This window comes from Schistocerca americana, chromosome 2, assembly GCF_021461395.2.
Source record: "Schistocerca americana isolate TAMUIC-IGC-003095 chromosome 2, iqSchAmer2.1, whole genome shotgun sequence".
NCBI classification, from domain to species: Eukaryota; Metazoa; Arthropoda; class Insecta; order Orthoptera; family Acrididae; genus Schistocerca; species Schistocerca americana.
In genome coordinates this window covers 647,758,673-647,778,333 of record NC_060120.1, presented here as the reverse complement: position 1 = coordinate 647,778,333, position 19,661 = coordinate 647,758,673, and the positions used below count along the sequence as shown (strand labels likewise).

General features: G+C 41.7%; 1 protein-coding gene across 1 annotated transcript in view; it reads left to right on the top strand.

Moving 5' to 3' along the window:
- LOC124594275 (kinesin-like protein KIF19) overlaps positions 1-19,661 on the top strand; it is a 458,271-nt gene that overhangs the window by 365,039 nt on the left and 73,571 nt on the right. Inside the window, exons 7-9 of the mRNA XM_047132640.1 lie at positions 896-1,029; positions 1,192-1,385; positions 15,954-16,158. Coding sequence (XP_046988596.1) covers positions 896-1,029; positions 1,192-1,385; positions 15,954-16,158 — 533 coding nt within the window. The remainder of the gene's footprint in view (positions 1-895; positions 1,030-1,191; positions 1,386-15,953; positions 16,159-19,661) is intronic.

Genomic DNA, 19,661 nt, shown 5'->3' with positions numbered 1-19,661 from the left:
GCAACAACAAAGTTATTGACTGTGGATGGTATCGTCAGAATGGAAATAATGAGGTCACTGTAAAAAAGTCATTGATTTGGCAGTTATCTCGAATGGATTCCCACGTAGATTTCGTCGAAGTTGTTATGGCTCATCTTGTTGATTCTAGGGTGATTCCACTTTGACTGCTAGAAGGTCCAGATCTATATTTTAGCAATATTTGAAGACCTATCAAATGCGTTTTTCAGGAAATTCTTAATGATCAAACAATCCCAGATCAGAACAATAGTATGATAGAAATAATTTTTGACTTGGTGTTCACGATCCACATTTTTATTAAACTTCTTGTAAATTCACATATACTTCTTCTTAATTGTCACATCATCTAAAAAACAGTTTTGTATCAATCTTCATATATTTAATTTCCACATTAACCAAACACAAGACTTGGCTGTTCTTTTACGAAGCGAAATAACAACTTAACTTCTGCCAAAGTGAAACAAAGACTGCTCTGTGCACATTCGCGCCAAAACGGTTACAAGTAAGTCAAAGATTAAGACAGTCTCATAGAAATGAATATACACAAGAACCATATCACTGCAATATATCGATACATCGGAGTACCTATACATTAATAAAACCAAATGTGAATATTGTCACAAAAATATCTGTTACTTCGCAGAAAAGTAGTACAATATTACTGGTATCGAGAACTGGGGTTGGAGTGCCGTAATGGTCACGTAAATAGAGAACCATTACAAGTCCCGGCACGATATTGGAAGGTATCGCATGACGTTTGTAACCTGCGTGCAGCCCAGTTCAGTAATATGTATCGTTGTTAGTGGTGCCCTGTTTGCAAACGGCTGTTTAGTAGGGAGATGAAAGTGCGTTGCTGCAGAGAGAGTGTTGTGCGCAGGCGGCGGCTGATGGTGCTGGACGGGCGGCTGCTGGCGCTGGGAGCGGACGCCGACCAGCAGAGGGCGCTCATCTCGCAGTGGGACAGCCGGCTGTACCGCGGGCCAGCCAGGGCTACCCAGCGCAGGGGCTCAGGTGGGTCCGCAGTCCACGCTAGGCTGCTCGGCAGAGCTTTCGTACCGTCACTTCCAGACATTTCTTTGACCACCTCACTTTCGAAGAGCACGCGGGAATTTTCCCTCGCCGTCTCTGATTTCCGTTATTTTATTGCGATGGTGAAAGTATGCTGTCCCGCAGCGGACACGAGCGCGAGCGGCAGCGGCGGCTGGTCGGACGGGGAGGGCGAGGGCGGCGGCGCGGGCGGCGTGCTGCAGCAGGCGTGGGCGGAGCTGGCCGAGCTGCAGCGCCAGCAGGAGCACTACCGAGAGCTGCGCGCCGAGACGCAGCGCCAGCTCGACCAAGTCCGCCAGCACGGCGAGCAGCTCGAGAACGTCAGTAGCCCTGCCTGCCGCACCGAGCTCAGCGCTGCACGCTGCACTGGCCTAGGGAGCCTGTATAGGGAGAGAGTGGCCAACCGGACGATACGGCGACCGTTTTTCTGCCAAACTGCGGGCGGGACTTTTGAATGGCCAGTAGTGGAGTACACACTCACCGAATCAAAAGCACAAGACAATGTGACGAAATCATTCCTTAAATGCCTTTCTTTACATCTATAATATATACTCATAGTAGCGTACTACGTACAGCACAGGAAAATTTGATACAGTGACTGTAAAAATTATTCGTTACTTGCATTTATCTCCTTTAAAGTTCGTTTAGTAGACATATTGCAATGAAAGTAACGTAAATAAAAAAATATAGTGTATAGCATTTGTTTCCTCCCCCCATGAACCATGCACCTTGCCGTTGGTGAGGACGCTTGCGTGCCGCAACGATACGGATAGCCGTAGGTGCAACCACAACGGAGGGGTATCTGTTGAGAGGCCAGACAAACGTGTGGTTCCTGAAGAGGGGCCGCAGCCTTTTCAGTAGTTGCAGGGGCAACAGTCTGGATGATTGACTGATCTGGCCTTGTAACATTAACCAAAACGGCCTTGCTGTTATGGTACTGCGAACGGCTGAAAGCAAGGGGAAACTACAGCCGTAATTTTTCCCAAGGGCAAGCAGCTTTACTGTATGGTTACATGATGATGGCATCCTCTTGGGTAAAATATTCCGGAGGTAAAATAGTCCCCCATTCGTATCTCCGGGCGGGGACTACTCAAGAGGACGTTGTTATCAGGAGAAAGAAAACTGGCATTCTACGGATCGGAACGTGGAATGTCAGATCCGTTAATCGGGCAGGTAGGTTAGAAAATTTAAAAAGGGAAATGGATAGGTTAAAGTTAAATATAGTGGGAATTAGTGAAGTTCGGTGGCAGGAGGAACAAAACTTCTGGTCAGGTGAATACAGGGTTATAAATACAAAATCAAATAGGGGTAATGCAGGACTCGGTTTAATAATGAATAAAAAAATAGGAGTGCGGGTAAGCTACTACAAACAGCATAGTGAACGTATTATAGTGGCCAAGATAGACACGGAGCCCATGCCTACTACAGTAGTACAAGTTTATATGCCAACTAGCTCTGCAGATGATGAAGAAATTGAAGAAATGTATGATGAGATAAAAGAAATTATTCAGGTAGTGAAGGGAGACGAAAATTTAATAGTCATGGGTGACTGGAATTCGACTCTAGGAAAAGGGAGAGAAGGAAACGTAGTAGGTGAATATGGTTTGGGGGAGATAAATGAAAGAGGAAGCCGCCTGGTAGAATTTTGCACATAGCAGAACTTAATCATAGCTAACACTTGGTTCAAGAATCATAAAAGAAGGTTGTATACATGGAAGAAGCCTGGAGATACTGACAGGTTTCAGATAGATTATATAATGGTAAGTCAGAGATTTAGGAACCAGGACATTTCCAGGGGCAGATGTGGACTCTGACCACAATCTATTGGTTATGAACTGTAGATTAAAACTGAAGAAATTGCAAAAAGGAGGGAATTTAAGGAGATGGGACCTGGATAAACTGACTAAACCAGAGGTTATACAGAGTTTCAGGGAGAGCATAAGGGAACAATTGACAGGAATGGGGGAAAGAAATACGGTAGAAGACGAATGGGTAGCTCTGAGGGATGAAGTAGTGAAGGCAGCAGAGGATCAAGTAGGTAAAAAGACGAGGGCTAGTAGAAATCCTTGGGTAACAGAAGAAATATTGAATTTAATTGATGAGAGGAGAAAATATAAAAATGCAGTAAATGAAGCAGGCAAAAAGGAATACAAACGTCTCAAAAATGAGATCGACAGGAAGTGCAAAATGGCTAATCAGGCATGGCTAGAGGACAAATGTAAGGATGTGGAGGCTTATCTCACTAGGGGTAAGATAGATACTGCCTACAGGAAAGTTAAAGATACCTTTGGAGAAAAGAGAACGACTTGTACGAGTATCAAGAGCTCAGATGGAAACCCAGTTCTAAGCAAAGAGGGGAAAGCAGAAAGGTGGAAGGAGTATATAGAGGGTCTATACAAGGGCGATGTACTTGAGGACAATATTATGGAAATGGAAGAGAATGTAGATGAAGATGAAATGGGAGATACGATAATGCGTGAAGAGTTTGACAGAGCACTGAAAGACCTAAGTCGAAACAAGGCCCCGGGAGTAGACAACATTCCATTAGAACTACTGACAGCCTTGGGAGAGCCAGTCCTGACAAAACTATACCATCTGGTGAGCAAGATGTATGAAACAGGCGAAATACCCTCAGACTTCAAGAAGAATATAATAATTCCAATCCCAAAGAAAGCAGGTGTTGAAAGATGTGAAAATTACCGAACTATCAGTTTAATATGTCACAGCTGCAAAATACTAACACGAATTATTTACAAACGAATGGAAAAACTGGTAGAAGCCGACCTCGGGGAAGATCAGTTTGGATTCCGTAGAAATGTTCGAACACGTGAGGCAATACTGACCTTACGACTCATCTTAGAAGAAAGATTAAGAAACGGCAAACCTACGTTTCTAGCATTTGCAGACTTAGAGAAAGCTTTTGACAATGTTGACTGGAATACTCTCTTTCAAATTCTAAAGGTGGCAGGGATAAAATACAGGAAGCGAAAGGCTATTTACTATTTGTACAGAAACCAGATGGCAGTTATAAGAGTCGAGGGGCATGAAAGGGAAGCAGTGGTTGGGAAGGAAGTGAGACAGGTTTGTAGCCTCTACCCGATGTTATTCAATCTGTATATTGAGCAAGCAGTAAAGGAAACAAAAGAAAAATTTGGAGTAGGTATTAAAATCCATGGAGAAGAAATAAAAACTTTGAGGTTCGCCGATGACATCGTAGGCCTGCCGCGGTGGTCTAGCTGTTCTAGGCACTCAGTCCGGAACCGCTCGACTGCTACGGTCGCAGGTTCGAATCCTGCCTTGGGCATGGATGTGCGTGATGTCCTTAGGTTAGTTAGGTTTAAGTAGTTCTAAGTTCTAGAGGACTGATGACCACAGATGTTAAGTGCCATAGTGCTCAGAGCCATTTGAACCATTTGATGGCATTGTAATTCTGTCAGAGACAGCAAAGGGCTTGGAAGAGCAGTTGAATGGAATGGACAGTGTCTTGAAAGGAGGATATAAGATGAACATCAACAAAAGCAAAACGAGGATAATGGAATGTAGTCGAATTAAGTCGGATGATGCTGAGGGAATTAGACTAGGAAATGAGGCACTTAAAGTAGTAAAGGAGTTTTGCTATTTGGGGAGCAAAATATCTGATGATGGTCGAAGTAGAGAGGATATAAAATGTAGACTGGCAATGGCAAGGAAAGCGTTCCTGAAGAAGATAAATTTGTTAACATCGAGTATAGATTTATGTGTCAGGAAGTCGTTTCTGAAAGTATTTGTATGGAGTGTAGCCATGTATGGAAGTGAAACATGGACAATAAATAGTTTGGACAAGAAGAGAATAGAAGCTTTCGAAATGTGGTGCTACAGAAGAATGTTGAAGATTAGGTGGGTAGATCACGTAACTAATGAGGAGGTATTGAATAGGATTGAGGAGAAGAGACGTTTGTGGCATAACTTGACTAGAAGAAGGGATCGGTTGGTAGGACATGTCCTGAGGCATCAAGGGATCACAAACTTAGCATTGGAGGGCAGCGTGGAGGGCAAAAATCGCAGAGGGAGACCAAGAGATGAATACACTAAGCAGATTCAGAAGGATGTAGGTTGCAGTAGGTACTGGAAGATGAATGAGCTTGCACACTATAGATTAGCATGGAGAGCTGCATCAAACCAGTCTCAGGACTGAAGACCACAACAACAACAGCATTTGTTTTGTATCGGAAGTGCATAACGTTAAAGATTTGACGTACCTATATCACGTCAGATGAATGAATGTCTTAAGCAGTTGTTTACTTGTGACATGCAAAAAGTTTGAAGACGTGACAAGAAGTACTAATACGTCTCACACTTTTTGCGTGTCGCAAGTAAACAACTGCTTACGACTTTCATTCATCTGACGTGTTATAGGTACGTCAAATCTTTAATCTTTACCGATATATATATATATATATATATATATATATATATATATATATATATATATATATATATTTGCATGTCACAAGTAAACAACTGCTTACGACTTTCTTTCTTTATATATATACCTCTCGTAGATAACAAACGAAAAGGATTACAAAAATCAGGTAATGTTAAATGTAGGCTACTGTAATAACGACCAAATATAACAAGAAAACTATCGTATCCCTTCTACCCCACAGTAAGTAGGCCTATTAAAAACTGTCTTCAGGAGTACCTACAATTATTTACTACGAATAATGTTTCAGCAACTACGACAACTGAGGAAAATGTCTTACAACTTCCCTGCGTCAACAGTCAGGCAATAATACTGAAACCAAAATAATGCCTAGTGTTCTGATTCGGAACGAAATAAAGTTTGACGTTATAAAGTCGAATGAGCATGTCACATAATTTACAGGAACTTTCCGTTTCCAGCAAGGACTGTCAGATATTGCCTTCACAAAAGCTTGTGATGCTACCAGTATGCACGAACTTTAAAGAAATAACAGCTAAAAAAATGCAGAAAAATTGTAGTAGGCCTACCTGTTTTGCGTGACTAAAAATATTTAAAAAAAGCTGACAGCTTAAAATCAGAATTTTCCGAGCAAAGTGAAGAACCAATCATTTTTATAGGCGTACTAAATAAATATTTTGGATAATATATACCATTAAGAAAGTTGTACCTGGACTTCATTATAAGAGTTACGCATTCCTTCCTGACTGGGCATTTCAGACTGCAACAAGATGTTACAAATTTTGCAAAATTCAAAACGCTAATCACGTACTAAAAACGATATACAACTAAATCGAACATGCATGCACAACGCATAACAAGTCTCTCAATAATTCAAATACCTTTTAATTGTTTCCATAAGTCCTCTGAACTTCAATTCAACTCAAAAGCACGGCAAACATAGGAAGCGCGAGAGACGTTTGGCAGAAAAATGGCGCCAAAGCTAATCAACCAATCACGGGCAACTTCACCTATGGCCACTCTCTCTGTATACAGGCTCTCTACACAGTCCTAGAGAGCCTACATAGGGAGAGAGTGGCCAGTCAGTCCGTGGCCGCCATGATTTTACCAGATTGCGCGCGGGACGTGCAATTAGGTAGCAACGCAAGCAGAAAGCTAGCCACTTTACGAGTAAATTAAGGCATATGCTTGACGCATGAAACCAAAGCAGATCCTCTAGCTTAATAGTCGGTACATGATTCAAACAAATGCCATTCGTTTATGTTTATATAGGCTTAATAAAATTGTAAGCAAATGGAAGTATCGTGAAGTAGTGTGTATGTCTGCCGAATTTCAACAGCTGTATTTTATGATGCTATATCAACATTGACAACTGATTAATAAGAAAAAAGTTTCATTTAATGTATCTCAGAGTACATGATGCTATTTCAGATCTTTGCGTGCGGATATTCATCGCTGAAATTGGTAAACTCTGTCTCTTTCTGTCCTAACATAATGCCCTTTAAGTGTGTGTCGATCTTATAACATTTTCTTCTGCTGGCAAAACGCGTCATTCTGTACACACTTTTAGCAACTATTTACCTCAGAAACTCGAGAAAACATCAATACTTAGGTACTCTTCTGAAAGAGCAGAAAGTAATTTAAAATAGGTAGCTGAATATCCACACGATAATTATAACTTACAGGAATGTGAATAGCCAAGACTACAGAGCCAAGTGTTAGTCGCCAGTCGGAAGTACGTAGACTTAGGGTTCCGTATACATGTTAAAGCACATCGTGTCACTCAAGAACCATTAAAAGTCTAGAAAATTACGTTTAAAGAAGCTAGATTGAGCAGGATTCCAATTCACGACCTTCGGATTACAACGAGCATCATACGTCCATCTTCACTTCGGTTTTTGCACCCAACAGCGGAGCAACTACGCATTCCTCTTGACTATCCTTAATGACTTTGTAATTCATATTATTAGTGACACTCAGTAAATCACTTCAAATAAAAATTTTGCCTCTAAAATTGCTGTGAAGTTCTAAAAGTATCGTCATAAATACGGCTAACAGAGTGACTGTAAGATAATTTGCGTAAATGGAATCGACAGAGAACATGCAAAGTCCTTCAATACCTACCCTATTGCAACCTGTACACAATTCTACAATCGTACTGGCGTTCGAAGCGTTGAAGAGAAGCAATAGTATAGAATCATACACGGTATCTATTTATACTCGTACCAAGTCAGCGACACTTTGGTAAAAACATGGCCTCCTCGACTCTCAGCCAATCAGCGACGCTATCACCATTGGCCACTCTCTCCCTCTATGTAGGGTAGGCTCTCTACACAGTCCGAGGGAGGCGCTACATCTAGCCATTGCTCCCTGCAGAGTGCCAGATGTATCTTATCAAAAGTCATAATGGATGGAACTAAAATGAACCATATGACAGCTGTATTTGGTGATTTCTGTCTTGTCACCACCTGTTTCGCGATATCCTGTTTTATTTCTTTTGACGACTTCCACTCTTCAGGTGTTTGATTTTTCACTACAGACGTCTTGTTGCGCTAATGTGATACTTCAGTACGTACGTTTTATTTTTGATTTCTACTGCCTGTTCAAACACTTTACATACACTGAAGAGCCAAAGAAACTGGTACACCTGCTTAATATCGTGTAGGGTCCCTGCGAGCACGCAGAACTGCAGCAAGATGACGTGGCATGGAAGTCTGAAGTATTGCTGGAGGGAACTGGCACCATGAATCCTGCAGGGCTGTCCATAAATCCGTAAGAGTACAAGGGGGTGGAGAACTCTTCTGAATGGCATGTTGCAAGGCATCCTAGATATGCTCAGTAATGTTCATGTCTGGGGAGTTTGGTGGCCAGCAGAAGTGTTTAAACTCAAATGAGTGATCCTGAAGCCACTCTGTAGCAATTCTGGATCTGTGGGATGTCGCAGTGTCTTGCTGGAATTGCCCAAGTCCGTTGGAATGCATAATGGACATGAATGGATACAGGTAATCAGACAGGATGATTATGCACGTGACACATGTCAGAGTCGTATCTGGACGTATCAGGGGTCCCATGTCACTCCAACTGCACCAGGCAACATGCAAAACACGTCATTCTGTACACACTTTTAGCAACTATTTACCTCAGTACAATGTCGGTGTTGACGGCCCCAGGCGAGGCGTAATGGTTTGTGTCGTGCAGTCATCAAGGGTACACGAGTGGGCCTTCGGCTCCGAAAGCCCGTACCGATGATGCTTCTTTGAATGGTTCTACGCTGACACTTATTGATGGCCCAGCACTGAAATTTGCAGCAATTAATGGAAGGGTTGCTCTCCTGTCGCGTTGAACGATTCTCTTCAGTCCTCGTTAGTTTCATTCTTGCAGGATCTTTTTCCAGCCGCAGCGATATCGGAGATTTGTTGTTTTGCCGGAGTCCAGATATTCACGGTAAACTCGTGAAATGGTCTTACGGGAAAATCCCAACTTCATGGGTGCCTAGGAGATGCTTTGTCCCATCGCTCATGTGCCAACTATAGCACCACGTTCAAACACACTTACATCTTGAGAACCTGCCACTGCAGCAGCAGTAACGGATGTAACAACTGCGCCAGACACTTGTCTCATATAGGCGTCGCCGATCACAACGCCGTATTCCACCTTTTTACGTATCTCCGTATTTGAGTACGCATGCCTACACCGGTTTCTTTGGCACGTGAGTGGACGATCCATAAAAATATTTCAATTAAAAAAAATTAAAGTTTTTAAAAGATTATTGTCGTATGTTGATTACATGTATACATGGGATCCTTCCCTGCTTATATAGTCTACCTGAGGATCCTTTTTAAAGTAGCGAAACCGGTTGTGACAAGAAACAAATCATAAATTTGAGCTGTCATTTGGTTCATTTTACTTACGTTCATTACGAAATTTATCAACTGTGGCTTTCCACATTACGAAGTTCTGTCTGATCAAAAGTGTTTGTACATTTCTATGTAATTGCGGAATTGACCCGCCAGTATAAAAGGAGGCGGGCGTTACAGTGTTGCCAATGCCTAGCACCAAAGAATGCTGAAGGGACGGGCCACATTTTCAACGTCATGCTTCTTCACCTGCCACAGCTGGCTATTGATCACATAGCTGACATTTTCAGTGCAGTAATGAGAACTGGCAACATCCCCGCGGTATGGAAGCATCTGGTGACCGTGATCGTTCCCAAGCCCGCAATTCACACCCAGTTCTCACGAAGCTATCGGCCGGCAAGCCTACTCTCTGGCTCTCTGGGGCAGTGATTGTCGAACTACGGCCAGTGGGCCGCGTGTAGCCCAAATCTACCATTCGTCTCGCCCACTGTTCTCAGCCGTATTTTATAATAATATGCGCCTACCAAGTAACAGCAGAATCCAGAAACGTCAACTAACGTTACGAGTTTCTCGAGAGCTTAGTTTTGCTGCTCAGTGACAAACAAAAATACTCACAGAAACGGTAATATTTTAAGACGTGCTTTATATTTGAATTGATGTGGGTGAATTCTGCCACGAGCACAGTAAATTCGGCATGTTACCTCAGGGGCAATGGAGTAAGTAATGTTCGCCTTCCAGTACTTACTACTCACGGGTGTGCACCATTCATACTGATGAGCTGCTGTGCTGCAAATTTTGACTCGAAAGTAACATAGGTTCGTCAATGCGCATTACGAATGCGGTACATATCTGTCCCAAGAAATATGAAATTAAATTAAGGCTGTTATAATACAGCGCAATGAGTTGAAGAAAAATGGGACATTAGTAAACATTTGTGATCGCGTCTCATACTGCATAATGCATTTAAATATAAGTGTAATTAGTGTTATCAATTGATTAATCATCCACTCACACAGCCAATGCAACAACTTTTCGTCAGACAATTATAGTGTCACAACTTTGAATCACTCAGGATGGCAGCAATTTCTAAATTTCTAAGATTAAAACAGAACAGTTGACACGAAGTGTTCCATAAAGTGCAAACTTTTAACGATTACTACTTGGGAGTTGGTGGCCAACTTATAGCGGCCTTATTATGGCTAGTCTATTGAGGGCCCGTAACATACTACTTTAAGTAGGTTAAAAATTAATAATAACATCTGTACGAATGCAACACGAGATGCCTCCCTACAATGTCAGTATCGGCTCTTGAGCGAAAAGCAGTACTCTGCAGTATCCAAGGTGTTCGAGAGTCTCTTCCTGCGACGCCTACTCGACCATGTGGAAGCCGAAAACCTTTTACAGATGTCTGCAAAGGGCATTTCACAACCCACCAAGTACTGCACTTGGTAGATGATGCAATGGAAGCCTTCGGTCACCACGAAGTTCTTTGGAGTGCTGCCGCTCGATGTCACGAGAGCTCTCGACTCCACGTGGCACAAGGGACGACTCTACACGTTGCTAACGCACGGAGTCTCACCTTCAAGCAAGGGACTACTGAGCAACTACTTGGATGGGCGTACCTTCCACGTATGTGTCGCTGACAGTGTGTCATCACATCGCCCCATGGCAACCGTTGTACCACAAGGATCAATCCTTGGCCCCATCCTATAGACATTGTTTACGGTAGACATCCCCACAACATCACGGGTGAAGGTGGCCTTATACGCTGTTAACACGGCTTACAGCACCAAGAGCCTTAATGCATGGATACTGGAAAGCGGACTTCAGACGCCGATAAATCACCTAGGTGGTAGGGTGACAAACAGCAGCTAGCTTTCAATTCAAATAAAATGGAGGTCGTCATTATTACAAAGAGGATAGTGCCAACAACTCAGACACCTGTCATGGTCAGGGGAACAGCCGTAAACTGGACTACCTACTCTGAGCTGTTACATGTCTGTAAGGTGCTGCCTCCTGGCAGGACTTTTAAGAACTTCTTCTGTAAGGTGTGGGGAAATAGCTCACCCTTAAAGACAGCCTAATGAGCTCTGACCACCGTCACTCAGGCAGGTTTTGGAAACCCAGTCCATCGTCATCAGCTGAACAAAAAACCCCTCCTCGCTTCAAGTGAGAACTGGCAGAGGCAGGGCCGGTTTAAGGACCATCAACACAATCCACCAGCGTGGGAGTCAAGATAACATGACGCAAGGGCCGCCCAAGTGTAAAATTTGTATGAGTGCGTTTCACAGTTATTAGCGAAAACTGACACGGGTGAAACTGTATGTGAGAAAAGAGGAGGGGGGAGGGTACCAGATGCACCAAATGACAAGTCGATTTTGTGGCTACAAAGGCATTTTTGTAAGTATTTAAGACACTACAATATACACCCGAAATGTGAATACTTCACTTTGCAATAACACTGAACCTATACCAGGTCGCAACTCGAACAACACAACTGACTACCGACTACATAATGCTCAGACTAATGTGAGCCTGGAGTACTTAGATACAGAAAGACATCAAAACACTCTGTTGGCCCTGTTAAAGGATCACCAATGAAATGACTCCATAACCAAACGTTTGTAACTGTACCCTATCTTCCCGTGAACAGATGTTCAGAACAGTGTACGACGCACAAAGTATACGTCCCCGAAAATTTGTTTATTGGACTTACTGCTCCTATTTCGATGCGTACCACTACTTCTCGAAATATTCGACACTTTTTTTAACATCTTGTTTAGTGAGGCCATCGCGGGAACGTAGAGTCTCACGTATTTGTTGTACCTGAATCTCATGCTCCAAGAGTGGAACGCTCTTGATAGACTTATGGCAGAGAGGACGTCACAGCCTAGGACTCTTCGGCAACTACAAGTTTCATTGTCCAGAAATGCAGAAAATGAAACTTGTAGTTGCTGAAGAGTCCTAGGCAGTGACGTCCTCTCTTCCATCGATCTTCCAAGAGAGCCGTGCAGATAGTAGACAGGTCTAGAACCTTCGTATAACAATCAAAGTGGCACTGAAAAAACTGAAAATCAGTTCTAAACATCTTTCAATGCTGTGTACAGTGACTGCTAACAGCCATTCAAAAACTCGACCGTACTGAGGCAGCGTGCTGGATGTAGGCTCCCGCCCACGATCAAACAGTTTGTTAAATTTTACTACGTTTGCCAAATATTGGACTATGCAAAGTGATAACTGACGTACTTGTCACATATAGAACATATTTGCCAGAAATTTTTATTGATAGAAAATTTGATAAAATGGCAGACGTTGTTTGTGTTGATGCTTCGCTGCATGTGTTTGGTGAAATTAATTGTATTCCCTTTTATCTGATTGTATCAAGACTTTCCACAACTATTGGGACACCAGTCATGTACAAAAACAAAATAGCACTTGCAATTACCAAAATGATGGCTGTGTCGCATCTTTCCCAACCATATATTATGGAGAAAGAGGTTAAGAAGAAAGACAATATTCCGTACCTAATATATAAGCAGAGTGTAATGAAATAATAAAAAAAAACGAAGTTCTCCCTTTCTTCCATGGACGATGTGGGCTATAGGTTCCCACGTCGCGGTATTTTAATTAAGTTTTGCCGTATCTAGCTGGGACCGCATCGAGACGCTCTGAGATGGGGGTGCAGAAATGAAGTACAAAATTTATTTAATATAATTACTTTTAATTTAGAACAATATTACATGGAACTTGTTGCACCACAAGTAGTCGGTACACCATATTTTTTGGAAGATTTAAGCTTTTTCAACAAGTCGTTTTTCTCATTTATGTACTTATAAAAACCTCATGAAAGTCAGCTTGTAGTTAAGCTGGCACTGTAAGATTGATTCAATAGTTCCTACCAACACTCAATTTCTTTCATCAGTCCACTGGGCCGACATCAGCTAAAAAAATTTTTCCACATTGGCGTTGTGTGCGGGAATAAAAAACAAATACTCCCATAATTTTATCAGTTGGCATTTGCATTCATGATTTTCGGTTTCCTTAAGAAAGTAAATCCAACTTTCTTCCACACTTCCACACTGTGTTTAGACTTCCATTCTTCCGAGTCGCGCTTAATTTCTAAAAAGCTCTTCAGATAAAGTTGACGCCTGAAGTCTTGACACCACTTTTAGTCAGGTATATAATAGTGATTTCAATCGTCACCCATAAACATGTTGACATAAATAAAACTAACTGATGCTGCATTTACATTCTGAGCTAACATATGACGCTACTTCAGTACTTGAGCCAAGCTTGTAACAGTATTTTACAAAATCGGGACAAAATTGGATCTTATCGGAATGCTGGGGCAAGAAGGTCTATAACGGTGACCGACCTGATATATCGAGATTGTTGGCAACTCTGTATTTTAATGAACTGTTATTAGAGGACCAAGAAGAGAGAGTAAATTTTTGCATACTTGTGTCTTCTTTTTCAATGTGAGGTCGAAGTAACACTGAACAAGTTATTTAAAGTTTCATTGCCCATCTGCACCAAGTTGACATATTAACCAAGTTCTGAGTGTAACGCTTCCTTAAACAGATTTTCATGTGTACATTTCTTTCTCATTTTAAGCCATTGCCAAAGTCATTTACAGAAATGCTTTGTCTGCTTTTGTGGCCATTCACAACACTGTAAAACTACTCAGGAACACAAACAGCGTCTCCTTCAAAGTGAGGTTAAACTGTCAGACTTTGTTAGTACGTATACGAGCTAGTTTTCCAAATCCGCGACTAGATAAGGGAGAATTTGACAAGCAAGTTTGCAAGTTTATGGAGGCCTTAACACAATGACCCCGAGGTAAAGGATCGAAGCAAGCAGTGGAAACTATGAATTTACCACCACCGAAAACGGCGAAGACGCAACCATTGTCAGGCAAGGTAATACTGAGTGTGTTTAGGGACTGCGATGCTATGATGCTAGCAGATTATGCTCGTAAAGGATAAAATGTCACAGGAGTATACTACGAAATTACCTGGTGCATTTACCAGAGGCTATCAAGATGAAGCATTGCAGGAAGCTGGACAAGGGAGAATTTTAGCTCCAAGACAACGTTCCAGCTCTTTGTGCATAGCACACAGTCACACGTGCTGTTTCTTTGGGTTATCAAATTTTGCCTCAGTCTCCTTACATGACACCCAATGCCTTCTTCCTCTTTTCACATATGAATAAACAGTTACATTGCAAAAATTACCAAAATAATGAAAAGATAATTGTTGAAATTGAACTTTTCTAAACAACCAAAGTGCAGTCTTTTACATCCAACTTTTCCACCAAGTCATCCATCATTAATAAAAATGTGTCGCATTGAATACGTGGAGAATGGTTAACACACAAGTTCCACGTTCGCAGCGTGAGGTTTTCGAGATGACCCCACATAGCTTACCCACGTTAGTAGTCTGCCAACAGTATTCTTCGGATTCTGGAGATATTTAACAAGGATTTTCTGTCAGCATGCGTTCATGTGAAACAAACTGGTCATTTACACTGAAGCAAATGGGAAGTGTTACACCATGCAACACCAGTCCAATGTTTATTAGTCTTTGTGCAAATGTTCATCACATAACGATTGTTAAATGATGAAGCTTTCATCCCGTTTTGAACTGGTGTCCGTATTCAACATCAGTTTGAGGTGTAACCCTTATGGGAAGAAATACACTCGACTGCTCGTTGTGACATGGAATCAGAAAGCCTTGAAATGTCGTCTTAAGTGATCCCCAAAAGCCATTAATAAATTTAAAAAGTCATCAGGAGGAATTTCTTGGCACGTCTGAAACTGAAGCTGAATTGATATTCGTTGAGACTATTGGCTGAAAGCTGCCATCAAAGTATAGGTCTTCCGAAAGCATTGCAAACATGCTCTCTATGGCTGACAAATCGGGGGACCTAGAAGAACAGAATGAAGAATGCAAACTCAAAAGGAAAATTTTTTTTAAAAAGTTCGTTCTTAAAAACTTAGAGTTGACAAAACGACGTCTTGCGTCGATCAATAAAACCTTTGCCTATGCAGGATGTCAACTGAGTGCTTGGCGCTCCATTTTTTCAACACAAAGATAAAAGCCAAATTGACAGTTGATGCAACAGTTGTGCTTTGCTTATACTGACTGACATTGAATATAGTTTTAGAAGTTCTAAGTTTCGTTGAGAGAACTTTTCATATATTTTTTTTTTTATCTTTTAAGTTTTGCCTTTTGTAGCGTGATAATGTAGGCCTACCAATAACAACTGTCATTCTTACATTCCCTTAACCTTAACTTTGGATTTGATGATGGCAGTAGCAGAAATGAAATTAATAATGAGGAAATATATGAAACGATCTAGACAGTTTTAATTGCAAAATATCCTCAGCGAAGGATCTGTACGGTCCTCAAAGCTTTTTTGAACAGCTGTGTGGTCTTGTATTATCTTGCTAGAATATGCCTGGCCATGAGGAGTATAATAACAGTGTTTATCATTCTTGCTGACGATTTAGCATTATTGTTTGTTCATATAAATAGGCTACTGCAATAATAACAGTTTCTGCAGCAACAGAGACGCTTATGAAAACGTTGCTGATGGTGATGGTGTGACAGGAACTGCCAGGCTCGGGCGAGGAGCGAGAGCTTCTGGCGCTGCTGTGCCGCGTGCACGAGCTGGAGGCAGACAAGATGGCGCTGCAGGGCGAGCGGCTGGTGCGCCAGTACGAGCTTCAGCGCCGGGATGCCCTGCTGCAGCGCTATGACAGACAGCGGCAGCTCTGTGAGGCCATCATCACGCGACAGAGGCAGCTCATGCAGGGTAAGTCTCTCTCTCTCTCTTTCTCTCTCTGTCTCTCTCACTGGGGAGGTATCAAGAATGGTGTTCCACAGGGTTCAGTCTTGGGTCCCTTATTGTTCTTAACATATATTAATGACTTGCCACTCTATATTCATCAAGATGCAAAGATAGTTCTTTCTGCTGACGATACAAGTATAGCAATCACACCCAAGAAGCAAGAACTGGATGAGGAAATTGCAAATAATGTCTTTAAGAAAATTATTAAGTGTCTCTCTGCAAATGGACTCTCCCTAAATTTTGAGAAAACACATTTTATTCAATTATGTACTGTAAATGGCATAACACCACTGATAAATATAGACTGTGAACGGAAGTCTGTTGCTAAGGCAGAACACTCAAAATTTCTGAGTGTGTGCATTGATGATAAACTGAATTGGAAGAAAAACATCGATGATCTGCTGAAACAGTTAGGTTCAGCTACTTATGCTATTAGGGTTATTGCAAATTTTGGTGATAAACATATCAGTAAATTAGCCTACTATGCTTATTTTCATTCACTGCTTTCATACGGCATCATATTTTGGAGCAATTCGTCATGAAGAGAGAAAGTATTTATTGCACAAAAGCGTGAAATCAGAATAATAGCTGGAGCCCACCCAAGATCACCTTGCAGACATTTATTTAAGGAACTTGGGATATTCACAGTACCTTCGCAATAAATATATTCATTTACGAAATTTTCATTAATAACCCATCCCAATTCAAAAATAACAGCGAAATGCATAACTACAACACTACAAGAAAGGATAATATTCACTATTCTGGATTAAATCTCACTTTGGCACAGAAAAGGGTGAATTATGCAGACACAGAAATCTTTGGTCATTTGCCAAATACTATTAAAAGTCTGACAGATAGCCAACCAACATTTAAAAGCAAATTAAAAGAATTTCTGAATGACAACTCCTTCTACTCAATAGATGAATTCTTAGATATGAAGTAGTAACTGTAAAAATAAAAAATAAATAAAAATTATTAAAAAATAAATAAATAAAAAAATTAATTAATTATTTTGTGTGAAGAAAACTTATCTTAAAGTGACACGTTCCACATCAGTATGAAATGTATTCATGATCTATGGAACAAAGATTAATGTAAGTATGTATGTAGCACACACACACACACACACACATATGTGGACACACGGATGAGTAAGAACTGAAATGGATGAAAGTATAAGAAAATAGAAGCAAAAATGTTCGACTAAACATCTGTCTGAAAATGAGCTGTTTGCAAGATAATTGTAAATTTGTGTTTATTAGGCTCCATTGACTTCAGTATAAAACATTGATCTAGTTAGTACAAATGTATAGGAAGTGAAAGGTATCCCAGGTTACAGCTACTAATTTCACCCAATCCAGTCACATCTGCCGTCCCCATTCTTCACACTTGTCAACTCACAGACCTACAATCCACCGGAAAAAAAACAATATTTTTATATATTTTTTCTTTGATGTCATTGTGACTTCGCGCTAATTTTAGTTGGTTTTCGCCTTTCACCATCGATGTACTCCCTCAAATTTCATCTTGTTTCATCTGTTTCAACCTTTTCGTAATTTTTCCCACGTATTTGAGTGTATTTTTGCGAGTATTTTCGGACGTAATTACGAATTTTTTCGCGTTTTTTTTTCACCACTATGGATCCTTACTCCTTCCATCTGTGCCAATACAGAAAAATTTCCTCATCTCTAACCAGAACCCGGCCCCACCTACTGTTCCTGCATTGTTGCTTGGCTCATGTAATACCCCCAAATAGCCTTACCGTCATAATACTCATCTATGACTGCCACCTTCCCTTTCACAGGAACCTCCACTGTTCAGATTTCGCCAATCCTCAGCCCTCACCAACATAGTCCCTCCAGGAACTAGAGCAATATGCACAATGCCACTTCAAAAAACTCTCAATCTACTCCTGCCTCGGACTAACACTGTCCACCAACACTACAATAGCCTCCAAATCTCCCACATGTCCCGTCATAGCTGACAAACCTGTTTTGCAGACCTACTACATTTACCCCACCCTCCAAAACACTCCTCCTACCACCACACAGAATCCAAAAGCTAAACAGACCCTATACATAGTCATGAACCTTTTCTCTAAAAGCCTTCACCCCACAGAAATGTTAGTCCTTTCCAAAGGCCACACCTTTTGTCCCAGTCCCAAATTAAATCATGCAGGGCTTACTAAAGACCTTTCCCTATAATGGAAACACATTTTTGCCACCAACCCTACCAATCAGACTCAACCAAAGACCAATGTTGCACCTTGCCTGACTGAGTTCACTCCTCCATTCAACCATGATCCATCCCCCAGATAACCCTCTGTTAACTTTCCAGATCTTTTTAACCTCAGACCTTGCCTCATCATCGTTCCCCAAATCCCTCAACAACCAAACTAACCTTACATCCACAGAAAGAACGACAATCCATCACCTAAAAATTGATCCCAACGTTGTAATCCCACCTGCTGACACAAGCTCCACCACTGTTGTTTTGAACTACAATATTTACCTGGAAGAATGACTCCACCAAATGTCAGATTCATCCACCTACAAATACTGCCGCAGTGAAGCCATTCCAGAAATCCAGCAGTATCTCCAGTCTCTCCTGAAATTATTAGGACCATCCCAGAACCTTTCCCCGAAGTCCATCTCTCTCCTCACCTCTACTACCCCCAGACTCCTACCTTCTAATGCTTTCTGGATCTCGAGTCTCTCCTGAAATCCTTAGGACCATCCCAGAACCTCTCCCCAAAGTCCATCTGTCACCTCACCTCTACCACCCCCAGACTTCTACCTTCTACATGCTTCCTAAATTGCATCAACCAACCACCCAGAACACCCCATTCTGGCTAGTTACTGTGTCCCCACTGAGAGAGTCTCTGCCCTTGTAGATCAACACCTTCAGCGTATTACCTGCAATTTACTCTCCTATATGTAAGATACCAACCATTTCCTCCACCAACTCTTCGTAGATCCTGTTCCTTTATCACCCAGCACCTGGCTCATCACTATCTATGCCACCTCCCTTTACACTAACATCCCTGATGGCCATGGACTTATTGCTATTGAACACTACCTTTCCCAGAGCCTGACAGATTCCGATCCAACAACCTCTTCCTAGTTGCCATGAGCAACCACATCCTCACACACAATTACTCCTCTATTGAAGGCATTACATACAAACAAATCCAGGTTATGGCTATGGGCACCTGTGTGGCACCATCCTATGTCAACCTATTCATGGGCCATCTAGAGGAGTCCTTTCTCAACAACCAGAATCCTAAACCTCTCACCTTTTCAGATTTATTGATGACATCTTTGTGATCTCGACTGAGGGAGAGGACACCCTGTCCACATTCCTCCAGAATCTCTACACCTTCTCCCCCATCTGCTTCACCTGGTCCTTCTCAACTGAACAAGCCATGTTCCTCAATGTCGACCTCCACCTCAAATATGGGTGCA